This window comes from Dermacentor andersoni, chromosome 5, assembly GCF_023375885.2.
Source record: "Dermacentor andersoni chromosome 5, qqDerAnde1_hic_scaffold, whole genome shotgun sequence".
NCBI classification, from domain to species: Eukaryota; Metazoa; Arthropoda; class Arachnida; order Ixodida; family Ixodidae; genus Dermacentor; species Dermacentor andersoni.
Genome location: NC_092818.1, coordinates 142,447,715 through 142,468,100, shown reverse-complemented (window position 1 = coordinate 142,468,100; position 20,386 = coordinate 142,447,715). Strand labels below are relative to the sequence as shown.

General features: G+C 42.4%; 1 protein-coding gene across 2 annotated transcripts in view; it reads right to left on the bottom strand.

Moving 5' to 3' along the window:
* LOC126531308 (glyoxylate/hydroxypyruvate reductase A-like) overlaps positions 1-20,223 on the bottom strand; it is a 41,937-nt gene extending 21,714 nt beyond the window's left edge. The window contains exons 1-7 of one of the 2 annotated variants that reach the window (XR_008612648.1): positions 19,827-20,223; positions 19,130-19,276; positions 17,492-17,529; positions 16,408-16,538; positions 13,532-13,614; positions 9,449-9,542; positions 1,833-1,950 (exon numbers count right to left, since the gene is read on the bottom strand). Coding sequence is in view for 1 of the 2 variants with exons in the window: in XM_055071093.1 (XP_054927068.1) it covers positions 1,833-1,950; positions 9,449-9,542; positions 13,532-13,614; positions 16,408-16,538; positions 17,492-17,529; positions 19,130-19,276; positions 19,827-20,082 (867 nt within the window). In the remaining variant the exon portion in view is untranslated. The remainder of the gene's footprint in view (positions 1-1,832; positions 1,951-9,448; positions 9,543-13,531; positions 13,615-16,407; positions 16,539-17,491; positions 17,530-19,129; positions 19,277-19,826) is intronic. The other variant, XM_055071093.1, reaches the window with a different exon arrangement.
* Between the last annotated feature and the right edge of the window lie 163 nt (positions 20,224-20,386).

Sequence of the window (20,386 nt, the reverse complement as noted above, 5' to 3'; positions counted from 1 at the left end):
AAAAGAAGGTAGCCAATACAGCGTATACCTTAGTATGCACAAAAAAAAAAAACTTGTGGCAGAAAAAAGAAAAGAAAGAAAGAAAGACTGGGAATATGTATTAATGGTATGCTTTTATGTAAATATATGAAACAATACAAAATACATACATACAAAGACAATGTAATGACAAAAGAACAAGAAGCAGATAAAAGAAGTGGCTCAAAACAACAAAGCAATGAAACATGATGCTCAGTATTCAACTGGTATGAGCATTTTATGTGAAACCATCATGACAGCTCCAAAGATGTCGGTTGCAGTGCTACAAAAAGCCTTGTTGGCTTGACTATGCTGTGTTTTTTCAGAATGTTAACTCCCTTCGGTTCGTGCATGGTGTGCATTGCCAAGTAGATGCACACTAAAGGGCCAAGTGTGAAGTGTGAATCTAGATTTCTGTGTGGGCATGCTATTTGTAGATACGGTAGACTCTCTTTTAAACGGAACCTCAAGAGACCAGGGAAACTGGTTCCGCTTAACAGGAGTTCCAGTTACTGAGACATTGCAAAGAGCATTGCATGAATACAAAAGCAACCAACCATGAAGATGGTGTTCTGTTTAAGCAGCACTCCGTTCAAGCGATTTCTGTTTATTGAGCTTACACTGTACTAGTACTACAGCCTTTAGAAGCTGACTCTTCTGCAATACAGATTTATGTGTTTGTGGGAGGAGGGCCTTAGTATTACAACCTGTGACTTGGAACTTTTTTTGTTTGGCAGGTCATCTGGCATAGCTAAGTATGCCCTTCACTGTGCCCTGCCTTTGAAATGTCTGGGCTTTTCTCAGGCATAAGTGCTGAAGTTTGTTATACGTTGGTGGCAAAGGATAACTTGGATGTGCTTCTCATTATTACTTTGGTTCTGTTTTCTCATCTGGGGACAGGTCTTCCGATGATCTTAAATCATGGGCAAGTGCACAAAAGCTTCTTGCAACCCTGCAGCAGTCATCATTGGTGCTCTCATCGTGGTTTCATATGAAGCACTTGTGCCTATTCGTAGACACTTAACATATTGCGATCTGGGCTGATAGGATTCCCATGTTTTTCCTTGAGTTCACGTGCATCTCATGGTACTTCACAAATTTCTTGGCTAAAGGAACACTAGTTGATTCTAATAAAAAAATTCTGGAAATTTAGCCTCTCTCTGAATGTCACCACATGATTATCTCCTGCTGTTACAAAGCTTGTACCCTGCACTCCTTTTTATTACTAAGACAGCAGTTAAGGCCTCAAAACTTGCTCTGCCTTGTCCCTTCGTGTTATGATCCAAGATGGGTTCAAACATGATATTAATAAATAAAATAAATATAAAACCACATGCCTGTTAGGCAAAATGAAAATCAACCAAGGTGACACAACTTGCAAAGCTGCATCACCACTCTGTGCAGTCCATGAAGACTCAAAAAAAAAAAGGAAAGCTTACAATTGCATACTATATTAATAGCCCACCAGCACTGTATTAATAGCCTGCCAGCCAGACTGAAATCAGTCTGGCTGGGAGACACTTGAAGTTTGACTAATTATGTAAACACCAACCATCTAGGTTTGTACATCAATCCAATGTTCTGGAGTCATTCTGATTTCTTAACAGTAGCAACTTAAGAAACCGGCGTTGTAGGAGTGACATCGTGAAGCTGCAGCAGCTTCACGATGAAGGGGTGTCTGGAGAACCCTGCAGCATAGGGCTGAATTTATTAAACCTAGCTGGTTGGTGTCTGTGTAAATAGTCTCATTTATAACAACACCTTAGCAGAGACAGCGCTGTATAACATACCTTGCCAAGAAAATTGGTACTCACGTTCTTGCACCGCCTCAGGACATCCCCATTGAGGATGCCAATGGTACTCGGGGTGCTGGGGAGTGCGTTGACCAGGTAGTGACAGTCTTCAAGCAATGAGCTCAGGTCTGGAGAAATTCTGAAACAATCAAGGTACCACTATTGCTGAGAATACCTTGCACTACTCTGAAAAATTCAAAGCTGCAAAGCATATGGATGGGTGCAAAACTGTCCTTTGTCATGAATGTCTTCCTCCAAAAACTTTGTATTCAGGTGTTCTGCATAGCTAAGCATAGCGAAGCCTGAGCTACAAGGCAGTGCAACAGGGTGCATGGATGACTTCTTCAGGCTACTTAAAAATGACACCAAAGCCGTGTACCCTAGTATTTAAAAGGACGGTGTGCTTGCATGCTGTTTGAGCTGTTTTAGTCAAGTGCATTCGCATGTTTTATTGAATACTGAGCTCACATGCAAAATTCATTTAAATTTATTATGCGTTTGTTATTGTCACTACAGATTGCCAAGGTGAGTGAGCTGCTGCAGTATATTGCGTCCATGTGACTGCATGATTGATGTGTGCCCAATTTTACCCACATATCTCCCTGCATTGTGCCCCAACAACCAAAAGCAGATGCGAAGTGGACGATCGAAATTCAGCATGAGGCGCTGTTCTGAGTGCACTTGGCATCAAACACATGTATTCTGTCAGATCTCTCGGCTACCTTAGTAAGGAGAGGGTTAGCAAAGCAGAGTTCTGCAGCTCCACATGAACCAATCAATGACTAAGAAGCAAATGAAATGTTCTGGAAGGCTTTCGGGATAATAGAAAGAGAATTTTCTAACACCTGTGGTACACGTGCAAGCCTAAAAGTGCATTTTTCTCAAAATGCCATTTTTTTTTTTTTAAATCTTTGATGTGCCTTTTTCAGGAAACTATTAGCCACATTACAGTGAAATTCTTATGGCTTATAGTACACTGTGTTGACAATAATCTGAAGCTAAAATATTTAAAATTTGTCATATTGCAAAAAGAAATTCCCCTCGCCATTCTCGGGCAACTCCACCACCCCCGCTCGTGGAAAATCCTCAAACATTTGATTGATAGCACCACCACCCGCTCATATCAACAAGATCGCCTCACCAAGCTTTTATTCACAGAAAGCAAGACGCATGGCCAGGACCACGTTAAGAATAGCTTATGTCAAAAGTACATCCCATCTGGGCCCACTCAACCTCACGGGCCATAGACAGGGACCTCCAACCCTGCCCTTGATGAAGATTTCAGCGTGGCAGACATTCATGCTGCCCTGCATAAGCTGAACAGCCGTTTGGCGCCAGGCCCAGATGGTGTTACGAATAAAACACTAAGAAATCTAGATGACCCCTCGGTGCAACAACTCACCGAATACATCAACAACTGCTGGCGCCAGGGATCCATTCCCCCGACATGGAAAACGGCCAAAGTAATTCTCATCCCCCAACCCGGTAAGCCATCTAGCCTCGCCAATCTCCGGCCCATATCGCTAACTTCATGTGTAGGCAAGGTCATGGAGCATGCACTCCTAACCCGTGTAAACACTCACCTCGAAGACACATGTGCTTACCCCCACTCGATAATTGGCTTTAGACAGCATCTTTCCACCCAAGACGCTATGCTCCAACTTCAGCATCAAATCCTACATGGCAAATCCCGTTACACGAAGGCGATCTTGGGCCTCGACCTCGAGCGCGCCTTCGATAACATAAGGCACTCCACCATCCTCGAATGCATCTCCTTGCTCAACCTTGGAGAACGTACTTACAACTACGTAAGAGACTTTCTATCCAATCGGAAGGCCTTCCTGTCGGTCGGAGACATTCGATCGGAGGAACTCTCCCTCGGCAGCACGGGCACACCGCAAGGCTCTGTCATTTCCCCAATACTGTTTAATCTGGTTATGCTCGGATTAGCACAAAAACTACAAAAACTCGACGGCATTGAACACACCATATACGCCGACGACATTACAATCTGGGCTGCAAAGGGCAGTGACGGCCAAATCGAAACTGCCCTACAAGACGCCATTGACGTCGTAGAAAATTATCTTGAAGGCACGGGACTCCGCTGTTCCCCTGAAAAGTCGGAGCTTCTCCTATACCGCCCCACATTCCGTGGACGCCCCCCGCGGGGCTCCACGACTAAAGGCCAATACGAGGAAATAGAGCTAAACCTGAGGGATGGCACACCTATACCCGTGGTCCCTTGCATCCGCGTTCTTGGTATGACCATAGAAGCCAACGGAGCTAACTCTACGGCTATCTCAAAGATCCTTCGACAGACCACCAATACATCCAGACTGCTGAAACGAGTGACCAACCGGCGAGGGGGTATGAAGGAAGAAAGCCTCATCCACCTTGTCCACTCGTTTATCGTCTGTCACATTACTTATGTTGCGCCCTTTCTCAACTGGTACAAAGCTGAAAAGACTCAACTGGACATCATCATTAGAGGAGCCTATAAGCAGGCCTTAGGACTACCCAACCACACCAGCACGAAACTTCTACTACAATTAGGTATCCACAACACGCTAGACGAGTTAATCGAGGCCCAACGTCGATCTCAACTAGAGCGGCTTACCCTCACGGAAACGGGCCGCAGCATTTTAAACAAGCTTAATATTACCTACCACCGTCAACATGGAGACAAACACCCAATACCACGCGACATTCAGCAATGGATACACGCCGACCCTATTCCAAAAAACATGCACCCAGACTACAACAAAGAACGCAGGAAGGCACGAGCTACCTCCCTCATCAAAGCTTACGCCAACACCGCGGGCGTCACCTTCGTCGACGCAGCTGAGTACCAAGATGGACGGCGCTTTGCGGCGGTTACCACAGCAGGCGGCTTGCTCCGACATGCTGCCAGCGTCATTACCGAAAATGCCGAGACGGCCGAGGAAGTGGCCATCGCCCTGACCACTCTTGACCCAGCCTGTCACACCATACTGAGTGATTCTCGCGCAGCAGTCAACAACTACATCAAAGGTCGTATTTCTCATCAATCACTCCGTATCTTACGACAAGCCCTGCATTCGTCTGAAAATCAAATCACCCTCGTCTGGATCCCAGCACACGCCGGCGTTGTCCACCCGCACCTCACCAACCTCAACGAGGTTACACACTCCGTAGCACGACGACTAGTCAACCGTGCCGGAGACGGTGCAGGTGCACCCGCAGGACGCGACCGCCTTACAAGACACAACGACCTTGTAAAGTCATTTTACCTCGCAAGAAGAACCTTCCCCACCCCTCACCGCAAGTTAAACAGGGCACAGGCAACCACCCTTTGCCTGTTACAGACGAATACATACCCCTCCCTCACACGCTATCACACTATATACCCCGACATCTACCCGAGCCAGACGTGCAAGGTCTGTAAAACTGAATCGGCAACACTCCCCCCCATGCTAGGGGAGTGCAATCATCAATACCAAGACCTTAATCCCGTGACCCTCTCGTCGAGATGGCACGCCGCCCTGCGCAGCTCCCATCTCGACGACTAACTCTGGGCTACCCAGCAGGCCTACGAAGCGGCGAAGAGGCAAGACCTCGACGTCTCATCGTGGGAGGCCTAGGCCCAGCCGACTGAACTGCTGGTGCTCATTAACGTTCACTCTCTCTCTCTCTCGCCATTCCTTTTTTAAAAGTAATGAAAAGTGAGAACAATATTTTATCAGATGATGCCTGTACAAACTGAATGCTTTTAGTTTCCACTTGAAGACAGCAATATGTGGAATATACCTGCCCATTAAATGGTCATCCTGTAAATAGCTTTTTAGAATTAGTACACAAAAATTTGAAAATCAATATAAAGTTTGACAGATAATTACAGGAAAATATTAAAGGCTCCGTGGCAATAAAGCTACTGAATGTTATGCTGAAGGGCATCCCCATTCAGCATGCAACATTTCAGATTAACATATGCAGTAGCTATTACAATAAAACGCTAAAATCAAGGTGACCCATTTACCCTACTATCTTGTCTTAAGGTCTGCTGCCATCAGCATGTTTTGCTGCAGCGATGGTGTAGACAAACTGGCCGTAAAATTGGTCTGTCATTTGCTCAACTGCCATGACATCATGGCAGAGGTGAAATTATTTCGATATCTGTATCCTTCACAGGGTGCCATCTTGTTTTAAGGTCTGCTGCCATCAGCATGTTTTGCTGCAGCGATGGTGTAGACAAACTGGCCGTAAAATTGGTCTGTCATTTGCTCAACTGCCATGACATCATGGCAGAGGTGAAATTATTTCAATATCTGTATCCTTCACAGGGTGCCTACCAAGTTGACATTTCCAAATTCCCTGAGCTTTCCAGATTTTCCCTGAATGCCTTTGCAAAATTACTTGCGGGACACAGAACTTTGTTTATGTCAAGAAGGGTTGACACTATGTCGCCCAATGCTGTCACTCTCCATTAAGCATGCTAAAAAATTAAAAAACAACTTAATCCAGTTTGAATAGTAAGGAGCAGTCTTCCTTTTATTCAAAAAAAAAAAAAAAACAGAAGGGGGAGGTTAGTAAAATGCACAGCAAATAAGATATGTTTGAAAAAAATGGTAAAACCCATTCCAAATCGAGTAGAACATTCTCTATGTGCGAATTAAAAGGAGATGCATACAGAAGCATATATTTTTGAATACGAGCTATTTCTATCAACTGATAGCAAGTTCATTGGTATGAGGCCCGAACTTTGTCACAAGTGAGATTCTCTCTCAGCAGCTGGAAAGCCAACCTCAACTGTCCTGACATGCTCACAGCCTGCGCACAACACCTCAGCGTTGTGTTCCACTGCTTTAAAGAGTTTATTTTGGCTAGGATGAGGGACACCTGCATCATGGCATCAGTCAACAATTTGTTTTTTTGAGCTCAAGCTCCTTTAAAGAAGCGGCGGCATGCTTCCTTTCCCATTCATTCCTCAATGCATAGGTCGTTTCTGTTCTCGTCCTCCTTCCGTTGTGCGTTCACCCCACAGACCATTTGAAACATCTTCTTAGTCAATTGTATAGTGAACGTCCGATTTTTTGGACTCCCTAAGGCCCACGAAAACGTCCCAAAAATCGGGCAGTTCAAAAAAATTAATGCACGTTTTTTACTCTCCTTAACGGCTCAAATCAGCACAGGCACATCCAAAAAAGCTCTGAGGGCCTGCTAGTACACTTATTAGGCATATCGTTGCTCATACTGTGACAGGTGATGGCAGGTGCACGCGTGTACAATTAAGGAATACATACTGTGTCCCATGACAATTGCTCCTTCCTATAGTTGTAATGCTTCACCGCAATACCTTCGCATGTTCTTCACCACGTAATATTGCTGTATTGAGGCGAAGCTGAATTTCAGAAACCAGCATTATCTAACGTGCCGTGCTTACCGAGCTTCGAAGCCAATCGCGAGGGCCACAGAGGCAGAGCCTGTGCCATTGCTGACAGCGGCGAATTATTTTAATGAAGAACAGGGCAGAGAACAGCAAGAAGTTTAATAGCGAACATCGAAGCAGCTAGGCCTAGCGTTGCAACAGTGGTAGCTACGGCTGCCAGAGGATCTGCGTGCGAGAGCGCCGGTTCGAGGTGGCAAGGTAAACAAAATGGCGGCGGCGGTGGTGGCTTTGATTAATGCTGTTTCGAATAGCCTGGAAAATCGGATGGCGAAGGGTTCTCGCGTCAGAAATTTTGAGACGTTCTTGTACACTGACTCTATGGGGTACGCGGTGGTGCCGTGAAGCCGTCCGAATTATCGGGCATCCGGAAAGTCGGTCGTTGACTGCACACTGGTAACCCAAGCGAATGACATGGCATCAAAGAGGATTCATTACGATTCCTCTCTGTTACTCGAGCCAGCATTACCGCGACTTTCGTTCCCTTTCAACAATATTACTGCTCATTTTCCCTGATAGAAGCACAAATTCCCTGAGTGTTCCCTGAGTATTTCTAGACTATCCGAAATCCCCGAGAATTCCCGGTTGGTGGACACCCTGCCCTCGGGAACTAGTTTTTAAAGTGTGAGGGCACAAAGTGCAGATGTACAGTGGTTTTGTAGGTGCAGCTTGTACTGAGTTCTTGCGATTCCCCCTCTGTAGAAGTGGGGTACAGGTTGTCGCCTCTATAGCAACGAGGTCCAGTGACACATAGTCACACAGCACTCCTTTTCCTTTGTAATGCACCCAAAGCGGTTACACCAGCTCTTAGAGAGCAATGCAAGACAACTACATGACTAACTTTATCCAATGCATTGCTTGGATTAAAAGACATTTATACAAAAATCAAGACAAACAAATTATATTCAACAGTATCATTGAGAACAGTTACTCCAAGCAAAAATAACCAATTAGACAGAAACCATTCGGGGATGACTGTCCAAGTCAAGCGAGGCTTCGGGGTGTAAAACTGCTGAGATGCCCGCTTGCGTGTGATAGGGGCAGGTGTATAATGGCAATGACAAGATGACAGAGGGTGGCGATGGAATGACGATGGCATCACGGATGCGGAATGACAACAGCGTGATAACGACAATGGCAATGATGCGACGATCACAAAATGCTGACAATAGAATGGCAACTTTTCTGATAAACAACTGACTAGGCCTGAGTAGATTCTATCAAAATCATGTAGTGGTGAGCTGGTGTGGGAACTTCAAGGTGGCATTGTCGCCTGTTTTAAAGCTAATTGCTTTCTTTTTCGCTTTTTCACTTGTTATCATAGTCTGCAGTTGGTGGTAGGGTGTTGAACTTTCATCGCCAATGTAAAAACCGCAACACAAAGAGCATGCGTGCTCATTCAACCAGGTGTGGTACATGTTCATTGCCGAACGCCAACTGTTATAGCTCTTTCAGCCACATGCGCTGTCCACCAATACTAGTACTACAGATGTAGTGGTTAACAGGTCTGAACTCTGGAATTACACAATTAAACAATGAACACTAACTAAACATTCTTATTGCAAGAGGTATATGCCACCAAGCATGCCATTCATTTAATAAAGCAAATAGCTTTCTTGAAGCATTTGGCTATTCAGTTATGTTGACAATTATCGTTGATTATTTCTGCACAATATCTTTTCTCCTTTGCATCCTTTCTGGCTCACAAAGCCTTTTCATGCAATATGAGCAGCTGTTATATTGTTATGCCATATTATGGAAGCATAATTGACTAATACAGCTTAACATTGCTTCAGTATCTGTACCAAAAATTAAAGAAGAAATTAAAAAAAAAATGTTTTTTCAGCTCATAACAGACAACTGCAAATACCCAGCCCATATGAATATCAGACAGCCTCAAGTTACAATTTGAACTGTTTCTCTCTCTTAAATCTGAGTTGTTATTGGACATGTAAAAAAAAGAAAAGACAAAAGCATTCATTGAAAAACTTTATAATAGACAGTTGAAAAGCACACACCAACCGATATAAGTCAACAATACATGGTATAGAGGTTAAATACAAGCATAATCTAGGCCCTGCTAAACGTTCTAGGGCCACTATTCATGGTATATACATGAAGCAGCTAGCGGACGGGCTCTTCAGCACATAAGTCTAAGAAATGGCTTTAGTAAAGTACTTTAATTTTGAAATCAAGCATTTCTTCTTATACACACATCTGAAAAGATGAACAGTGCAGTTCCTCAGAGCTCCTGCTTCGCCTGGCAAAGCCATTCACCGTAGCTCCAAATTGAACGAGGGACTTCGCAACTGCATCATGGAAATAAACAGATGCGAGACCTCATTAAAACAACAATCTGTGCTCAGAACTGCATCAAAATGGCTGATACAGCCCAGCAGGACAAAATTAAAGCTATGCACCGAAAGTAATCACAAAAGGTCTTCTGAAGTAGCAGTCACATGATGCAACATCAGGATAAATTGAACCACAAACCAGAAAAAGCTTATTACAGCACCTGTTATGCATAATTACATGATAGTATCGCAGAATTGCAGAATTGTATGGCTCCATAGACGATCTTTAAGGATGGTTTGGTCTCGGGCACACATTTCGGAACCTAAATAAAGCCACAATTAATCGGGTCTGAAGTGTCCTTGTTGACAAAGGAAATGATAGCAAAGTAGTGCGAACACCAAAAGGGCCTTTATTGCTATTTTTATACAACAATGTCAGCTAGCAGAAATACATACAAGGAACAGTTCATACTGACTGAAAGTTTAGCAAGTCGGTAGGGATTAGCAAGTTGATAGACATGCAAATGCATACACAAGTAGAATGAGAAGAATGTGTAGTGCTTTTCATTCCACTTGTGTCTGTGTTTGCACACCTGTTTTCCCATAACCAAGGAATAGTTCCTGAGTGGAACACTCTGGAATCAAGGAAATTCAACTGACAACGCAATGTTAACAAAAAAAGTTTTTGCACATGACCAACAAAGTTGCTTAACGGACTACTGACACCAAATTTGAAGCTCGAGTTATTTGTGTTGTTCAATTCCCCTGCATACATAGGTACCTCTGACTGAGTACTAATGGCACACATTGCTTTGAATGTATTTTAATATGGCTTTAATGTCAGTGCAAGCAGCTAATCTCAACTGCAGCACCTTGTGAAATCATCAACAATAAGCATTAAGGGGCTCCTCAGATGCTCTGCAAAGTTCTGCTGGATCCGCAAGTATTGACATCATAGGCTGGATATTTGCACGGAGCACAACAAGATAGACACTGCATCCTGTCGTACTGGCTGTTCACTCGCACCTGAAGATATTCAGTATGATCCAATATACGATATTGCATAAGACTTGTACCGATTATTGCACCCAACCAATTTCCAACAAGTTCTCACAGGATTCAGCATTGAATGAGGTGCCAAGCAAGCAACCAACACATGCAGATTGCGTGTATGACAGAGACAGCAGCAGGCAGGTTTTTCACAGATCCCCACAACCAAGGTGTTTGTGTCTATCACTGCTCCTGGCAGCATAAAAAGCGGCTATAGTTGGTTGCTGACACAGAATAGTAACTAATAGAATAAATCTATGTTGAAAGTGCACCTGTTCTACTAAGCAGCACCCAGTACTAAAACACTCGCACCATCAGGAGCTGCAATGCGAGGGTGCTCATCTCACGGCAAAGAGTCATACACCAACCTTCTACATGAAACCTACTGGCTCGATCAATAGCTGTCCTCGGAGCCCTCCTTGGATGGCTCCGATGACATCGCTTCTTGCAGTGCTATCAATTTCTTACCAGCTCCTCTGCAGGGGCCAAACTGAAGATTGTTTGTCATATCCAAAAGAGCCATGACATTATCATCCAACTATTGTATGTTTATCATTATACTAACTGAAAGTAGAGTGGCCAATATGGCTAAATAAATACATACACACACAAAAAAAGGGGGGGGGAACTCTCAGTGCACATTTCAACTGAAAATTTCAATTTGAAATCACTGCTAAGTCCCTCCTACCAACAGTGATTGCCATGTTGGCATGGCTTGTGTGACGTCAAGAAGTGCAGGGCCACCACTATATTGTCTGCTTCGAAACATTCTGAAACCATGTACAGTGCTCAACGATACAAACCTGATACTCACAGTGCATAGCTTCCGACTTTTCTTGCGCCACTGGTAGGCACTAGGTATCACCCAGCACTCGCAGGTGGTGCAAAATGTGCCACCCGTCATCATGTTTGAATCGCTGAGCAATGTATGTGCTGTGCCGAGAGGGTGCTTTCCTACTACTGTGTGAATGCTCCAGCAGAAACCACTGTGCGCAATGGTTTTCCTTTGGAAGTCAGCAACCGCTCCTGGATTCTTTAGACAGCGCACTATGCCTTCAATTCTTTAACTCACACAATAAAAGCGCAACAAGCCAGAGAATGCTTGGAGAAACTAGCTCGAGCTGATTTCCAAGACACATGCGCATGAACAAAACCATGCATATACTGCAAACTCAAGGTGGTGTTCAGAACACAGTGGCCATAGTGTGTTGCCGGCCAAGTAATAGTGCGTAAAAGCATGGCCTTTAAGATTCGCTTCCGTTATCCTGAGGAAGCCATCACTGAGAGTGCAATTTAGAAACCACACAGTGACCACGCAGAATGCACATTGTTTCGTCATCCTTTAGTGTTACCACAGTGTTGTATGGTTCAACTGAAATATTTAAAATCGAAAAGCAAATTTTCTACCACACCAAATGCACTCAAAGTTTGCCAGCTTGCTGTGGTACGCATATGATTTAACATGCAATGCTTAATTCAAGCTTGAAGATTTCATGTCTTGGCCCCTTTAAAGAATAGCCTCCCACTAAGCCACGAAAGAAACTTCTAATGGTTCCTCAGTAGGAAAGCTTCACAATTGAAGGTAAATTCATTCTGCTACGGTGATCTAACTCAGCACTACTGCCTTCCCAAGGCAGTTTATCTGACAACTTAGCTAACCAGGTGGTTATGGTAGAGTGACTAGCATGTAAAAAGGACTTGGTGCCAGGCTCAGCCCTAGGACAAATTCAGATACCTAAATATTTTTATGAAGCTGCAATTAAGATGGACAACTTTTTCTTGCATAAGACTTTCTCCACTTTGAGAATTTCTGCAGAATGCATTTGCTGATATGTATTTGAATAGTGTGACAGAGCCTAATGTAGTGTGTTCTTGGCCGTTAGCTGATGGGCACTAACGATGCACTAACTTACAAATTTGTTGCTTTAACCCTTTTAATGAATTTGGCATTCTTGCAATACTTCACACACTTTCTGAGGGCTGACTGTCTGTCTATCTATCTGACTATCTACTTTGTCTCTACCGGAATCCCACCAACTTAGGTTACTGGGTAGCCCATGGTCTAATGGTAAGATCATGGAGCTGTTGTGCCAAGGGAACTGAGCTTTAAACCAATCGTCAAACCAACTTGGGTCATGGCGATTTGACATTGAGTATGTGCCACTCATAAGTTAATCTATTTCGCACCTACTTGTATTACTGGGTTTACGCTATTGCTTATGTGCAGCTCTTCAATGAACCTCTTTCATCCAAAGATCTGCACAGAAGCAATAGCGCAAACCCAGTAACAACCTCTTTCACCCAAATCGCGCGCAGTCTTATGGGAGGTGGTGGGACTCACTTTAGGCAAGTCAAAATGTGGCGCCTGTTGGACGGGGTCACATGATCTTTCCGGCTGAGAATGAGTACCCTACCGGTGCAGGGACTGAACTCTTGTCATATTGCCGCAAACTCTGCTCCTGTCTTTCTGTATTGCGCATGCGCTATTGCTCACAGCCTGTTTTTCTGTTCACTGCGTATGGATGGCCATCCATAGCGATCATTTACCAATGACATTTATCGTGAGATGAGTTCTGCCAGAATTTTCTTCTTGAAGACAAGAATGCTTCGACTGTTACTGAGGAGTAAACGTAACAAAAAAGTGTACTTGCAGGCTCTAAAAGTAATTTGTTTGACTGCAAGCCAAGCACCACATGATCAAGTTGACTTTTTCCCAAGTTGCAACAATCTTTACAGCATGAAATGAGAAGCAGTATGTAGAGAACAGAAGTAGATGAATATGACTGGTAGAGTTCCTAGTCATGGTTATCTACTATCTCCATAGCCAAGGTGCTCCACACATTGCATCGGTTCACTCAAGATGTCCAAATATCTCGAGGTGCTTGAAGCAGTCGGCTGTCCCTGCAACATGCAATAGGTCATGGTGCTTCTAGCAAGGGACTGCAAGAACTTACTCTCTTCGCCAATGACACCAGCACCAAGGATTGCGACACGCAAGTCTGATAAGGTCCTAAAATTGAGCGATATAAGATCATCCCTGAAAAGAAAGAATTAAACAAGTTTTTTGGTACAAAAGAAGGATTACCACAAGTATGGCAAACTTAGTTACCAAGTGCTTGTTATGAACATTGGTTAATGATTCCTTTGTGATGCCCTCTGGAATTTTTAAGTGTCATAAGAACAATGTGAACTTCTAAGCTAGCAATGTGACAATCCCCACACTACTGCAAGCTCTATACTGTGATTGAGAGATAGCGTTACTATCCTGCTGTATGGAGCACATGCACCTTTTTTTAAATGTGCATGCAGAGAGAAAGACTGATCCATGCAAATAAGGAAGTGCTCTGCATGGGTGTTATCATTAAAGGGACACAAAGAGAAACACCAAATCACTTTAGACTACAAAGTATTATTTCAGAAACCTACATTAGTTAATAGGTGCATTTCAAAAAGAGAACGCCAAGGCTAGAATTCGATTATGTAATTTGACACTAAAAAGTCAACACCAATACTTTAGTATGACATTACAAATTTGAATGCATTCTTTCTTTTAAAGCAAAGCTTTCTTTGCAACTCCTCCCACACCTTTCTGACTGTGGCTGCTGTGTTCTGCTGCTGCTGCTGTAAAATAGTAAAACACACTGTTCGACTAGCTGAGCATTGTATTTAAGAAAAAACCAGCCAAGAAAGACACACACAGGAAACCTAGAAGAAGACAGGAAAGAGGCTGCTGTCTTGCTGAAGAACTCACACTTAAAAAAATATATGTATATGCGCCCGTTAGTGAGATCGAACCTCGGTCCCCCAGCACAGCAGCCCAATGCTCTTACCATTACATCTATTGCACATAGTTATACATCTTTGGTGCCCACCCCAATTACCTCTTTGAGATGATCACCACATGTGTCACATTGCATAGGACGGGAGTACGAGAGCACACATGCATGCACCAGTTTCCTTTATATCAAAGAAGCAGGAATGAAATGGGCAAATTTATAGCCCTTGATTAACCACTTCTAGATAGCTTCACCTCACATAAATTTCAAACCTTTGTTGGAACTGCGTAATTTTTTTTTACAAGTGGGCTATTGTGGTGCAGTAATGTTCTTGAAACTTGCAAAGTTCTGTCTTTGACTTCCTTATAATATAATGCAATCCATCTTCAATAAAGAATTACCCTGGCCTGAATACACACCATCAAAATCCATGACGTCACAGTAAGCTTGCGCAAAAACTCCCCTTGTCTCTCATTGTTGCATCTTTTCTGGCTTACCAAAATGGCAAGAGTGGCTTTTTTGTATTGTAGAAGAGTAATTTACCAATACAGTTTAGGTTATGTTTCTCTTAATTGTACCTTTATATGTTTAATGCCTCAAGTTGCCACATGCACAAGAGAAAATTATTTAAACGAAACAGTGACAAAACTCATGTGAGCAATGAAGCAAGCAGTCAGCTGCAGACCCTAGTGGGAACCATCCTCAATCATTTAGACTTAAGACTGTACAGGATGCTGACCAAGTTGCTGAGGGCATGTGCAACATCAATGAGCTTTCGTATGTTTAAATTTCCTTGAATAAATGCTTGAGACTTAGAAACTTCAGTAACTTGTGTGAAGTGATAAGGAAAGACAAGCTCTGTGATCACAATATGCAAGAGACTATGATAGACATTACACATATCCATCGAAAAACTAATCACATGAAAACTGTCAGCATTATTGGTATAACTTTAACTATTCTTTAACGCAATCTTTGCAGGCTCAGCTTGCAGCAGCAAAGAGTACTAAACCTTATTAAAATAATTTTTCTGTTAACAATATCTTTTTCTGTTTTCTGTGACAGCAATAACAAACATACTACAGTAAATTTCCATTAATTTGACTCTGGTTAATTTGATGTTTTGCTTAATTCGACCCGACGAAAAGTCCTGGCCAGTGCCCATGCATTCTTATGGGCATAAATGTTCATTATTTAAATCTGAATATTGTCCTTCGCCAAATTATTTGAACTTGGCTTGTCATCGCACATGCACCTGGCCCCAATGGTGACCGCAGTGATAAATAAAATAGCGTCAGAGTCGTCGCACGTTATCTCCCGTTTATTTTCGGCTTTCCCTAGAAAAATTCTCAAGCGATAACGGTACCTAAGATGTCTGATTACGGTATTTATGGGATTATAATGCACACCTTTTTTTTTTACCAAGAAAATTGGGCCGTAAATTGACTGTGTGGTGCAATCAGATGGAAAATCAAAATAGCGTCAGGACGTTTGTATGCGTTATGGCATAATATGACTGTATTGCAGCAAAGCTGCCCATAAAGAAAAAACGTGCAGCAAAACTGACTTCAGAAGACTGGCCATCATTGTGCAACGCATATTATACTCTTGCCCATTTTTCTTACTAAAACATCAGGTGTGCATTAGATTCTATTTTGTTAAGTAATTTTATTGTCATTTATACATTAGTTTTCAACTTTGGACACATATAAAGCAGGTACGCATTTCATTTGGGGCCATGTTAGAATCGAGCAAATACTGCCCAGTGAATCAGTAATGTGTTTTATTGTTTTTTCGGTAACTTGTTTAATTTGACCCACCAGGTAATGCAATAAATTTCACTGGTCTCGCCAGAGTCGAATTAATGGAAGTCTACTGTATTCCAGCTAATCACCATCTTAATATTCACACATTAAAATACACTGAGACATAGATAAAGCGAAATGAATCACATCGCTGGTACTTTTCACTTAGACATGTCAGGCTAAGAAAAAGCAATTCCATGCAGCTGTATTGTGCAAGGTATACACATGGGAGAAATTGGTGAAACATACCAGTTTCTTGTCTTCTGCAACTCAAAGTACCTATACAGGCCTCGCTCAAAGTTGATGATGCCAGCCACAACATATTCTGCCATGAGGACGCCAAGGCAGCTCGCCCGTACAATAGTATATTGTGGAACAGGCTGGAAGAGTAAACTCATGCATCAGGTAATCAAAAATGAAATGGAACAAAATGCTATTTAGCATAAATCTGTGATGACAACAAATAATGAGCAAGGAGCTGGGTTAGCTCATACCTTTGTAACAACAAGCAATGCAGTGAAATCTTGTTGGGCGACGAATGGAAGTTACCTGGTGCACTATTACAATGACAGAATTGAAACAAGGGAACAGCACATCAGAAAAGTATGTCACTAGATGCACGTAGAGTGCTGCATTTGTGAAGGAGATAAGTGTAATACTACAGCACAGCTAGCTGTTTTGACAGGATGCAAACATGGTGAGACTGCTCAAATAATACATTGCTTTGAGTATACCAAAACAGATTCGTAGGTTGCCTAAAAGTGAGACATTGTTATTGAATCAATGGAAGTTATTCAAAAGAGCTTTTCTTCCTCGCACGTTCGCTCAGGAACTGATGCTTTTTCACTATGACTGTGGCTCTGCTGCAGCAAGATTATTTGTAACAGTCTGCGCTTATGTCAGTCTTTGTCCCCTCGTAAATTTAAGCAAGTGTTTTTATATCTTATATATGACAGAAATGAATATTTGATAAATTAGTATAGTGAATTCTCTAATCCAATATGTATAGAATAGCAAAGACTATACCACATGCACTTGAATATTTGTACACACGACGTTTTTATATATGTTGATGACTACATTGTGGTCATGAATTGTGCACAGCATGAAAACGAGCCTGTAGTGGCCAAATCAATATCTAGCGTTCTTGGGAAATAAAAAGAAAATGCAAGATGGCTCTCGTTTATCCACGAATTGGCACAAGATGATGACTGATATTTTTAAACATGTGCTTAGTCTTTAGAACTGTTGGTGTGTTATGAAGATATCAGCCACAATCTATAAAGGTCATCACAAACTATAATTTAGTCTACTTGACGCTGCCAGAACTTACCGCAGATCTGTCGATATTTGGAATAAGCTTTTCAACACCTGCAAAAGAAATAGGCATTCTATCAATGATAACGTGAAACTAGATAATAGGTACTTAAAGTTTCTGTGCATTTTTTAGGAGAAAAGAAGTTTCTCTTCAAATGAAAGGAGGAGGATGTCGCATGCAGCATTCACATGCAACTACTCTGTTTTGGCAATGAAAAACAAATTAAGCTTAGCACCGACTTTACACTTTTACACAAAAGAAAGAAATAAAACAATCAGACAGAGCTGGCTGATAGGTTATGATGGTTCATCCATGTGTTTGTTATTTCACTGACTGCAATAAATAAATTACGCACTGAAGTGTCACTGCTCTGAGAAAAAAACAAAAAAACATGACAGTATATGGGACAGCATCTAATGGCAACTGTAGACAACCACGTCTCATTCTTGTCTTTTTTTTCTACATGTCACAGGAGGACAAGGTGCTCAAGATCTTTGTTTTAGTTCCATCATACAATGACTCTGCATGTCTACCTCATTCGTATCACATCACATTTATACCAGCATTGTAAGCAATGGTCACATGGTACTTTGATTTGCTGACCTGAATAGACAATGTTCAAAGTGCCACTGTAGTTGGAATGTTGAAATGAAATTTTGGGGGTTTCTGTTTCAGCTCATGCTTTCAAGTTCAGCTTGAGAGCTCTAAACGTAACTATTTGGATTGGCTCATTAGGGTTAAATAAAACAGAAATACTACCAGTGGCATGACAACGATGCTGCTGCTCCAGGTGGGCACTATGCACACACATTTCTTTGCACACAAACAATTATTGTTCTGAAGATTACGCAAGATCTGTGCAAATTAGCACCATTTGCTTTAGCATTTTTAGAAACATAACAGCTTTGTGTATAACAAAAACAAAGTATTCCATTGCGAAAGCATTCAAAGGCTGTGAACAATTCCACACAAACACGCAGTTTGCACGTGCACTAGGAAATTTACCAAAACAATCAATCAACTCATAATTTGCTCAATTACAATATAACAAGTCAGAGAACTGCACTAGTTGGTGCTGATGGACATTTAATGTATCCATCACACAAGTATTCACAAGTACTTGTGTTTAGCACAATAAACAAAACACGAATGGCTACACAGTGCACTAATGTCTGTGTTCCTTTTGCCCATTTGTACTTCTTGCGTTATTCAGAAGTATACTCAATTATGTTGTCACAGAAACAATATATAACTGCTTCAGCGATTAAGATAAGCTCTTTTTGTGAAAGAAAGCAGTACTAAGTAAGAGTATCCTAAACTTGCAGTTTTGATGGCATCTATCAGTGCTTGATGCAGCAATGTACAACAGAAAAAGGAAAATGCTGCTATTAATCCAGTGTTAGCTGACCATTTGGGCTGGTTTATTTTTGAATTCACAGCTTGTATGGCTGATTTTTCAGCAGTTAGTGATGATTTTAGGCGGTTGGAGGTGGAAAGTGTGTGCAATATTTAGACTAGCAAGACAATTTCATCTGGGTTACCACTTCTGTCAAGCTGACATCAAGCGCTCAATAAACACAGCAAAGTTCGGTATTGCAAAAAGTGGGGTAAGCACCTACACTACAAAAGGCACATTGAAATATTTGTACTTGCCTGCAGATGTGACCTGCACAAGCTCCATTTTTGGCAGCTGGTAGAGTATGTCCTTCAATATGTAGGTGTCGGTGATCAGGATCTCAACACTCTGGAGCCTTTTGACAACTTCAGGTTTTATCTTGGGGCAATCATCATGCACAGTGACTGCAAAGTTACAGAAACAGAGAACTGCACGTTAGACAAACTCAAACGTAATTTGTAGGTTAGCCAGAAATATGTTTGCTGCCAACTGACACCTGAGGAAACGAACGCAATACGGACAGTAAACATCCTCTCTGACGTTTATGTGCACGGTACGTCTCTAGCGCTTACGAAGCCCGAACCGTGAGTGGACATCGCACGGTCGATGTCAAGCGTGCTTAAAAATGGGATGCAGCCGCGGTTTCAATCCTAACTGAACTCAGTCAAAACTCAACTTGCTAAACATGATAGCGGTCAAGCGTGCCTGAAAATACCATGTGGCAGCGTTCGATCTGCACTGGTCCAACCGTACTCGGTAGTTGTACGTATGACAAGGGTTTAGCTTTGTTTGCTCACAGAAGAGGGAACAAAAGACAGTTTGAGTACCAATAATTCCTGAAGCTCCGCTTCCGTGCAAGACGCCTTATAATATAGAATTGTGCAAGCAGTCATCACTACGCTGAAATTCTCAGCGGGGTGGGCACACCTAATTGGTGCACACAATTATACTCACATTTTGCGATGATTTCAACTACATCGGCTCGACCTTTCACCGCTTCTCGGAGATGTTCGGCGAGGTTTGGAAACCGCGAAACGACGTAAATCTCCGGACGACCCATTTTGGAAACTCGGGCTTCCGAAGCAAGGGAGCGGATGGCAGGTTGTAAGCAAGGGAACTCACGAAACCGCTCTAGCTTAGCGGCACGAGCAGCTTGCCTACACGAAATCCTCACATAACGCGATGACGAACGTAACGACAATTGGAACATGACAATTTCGCATGACGCAGCAGTACAATACTTTCACCGTAAAAACTTACACTACAACACGTGCATTTAAAGCGGTGCATTTAAATTTGCATGCGTCCGCTTGCAGCCCAAACACTACCATTTGCTCAGCTGATAAAACGCAATCGAACACTCCAATATGACGCGCAGCAAGCTTGGCCTAAAACTCAATGAACCCACTATTTGCTAAATTTTTCCCAACATTCTCAAATAAAAACTCCAAGTCTTGTATTTTCATTAAACACGTGTAGTTGGTAGTGGGTGACTGTAGTCACTAGTTTCGGTT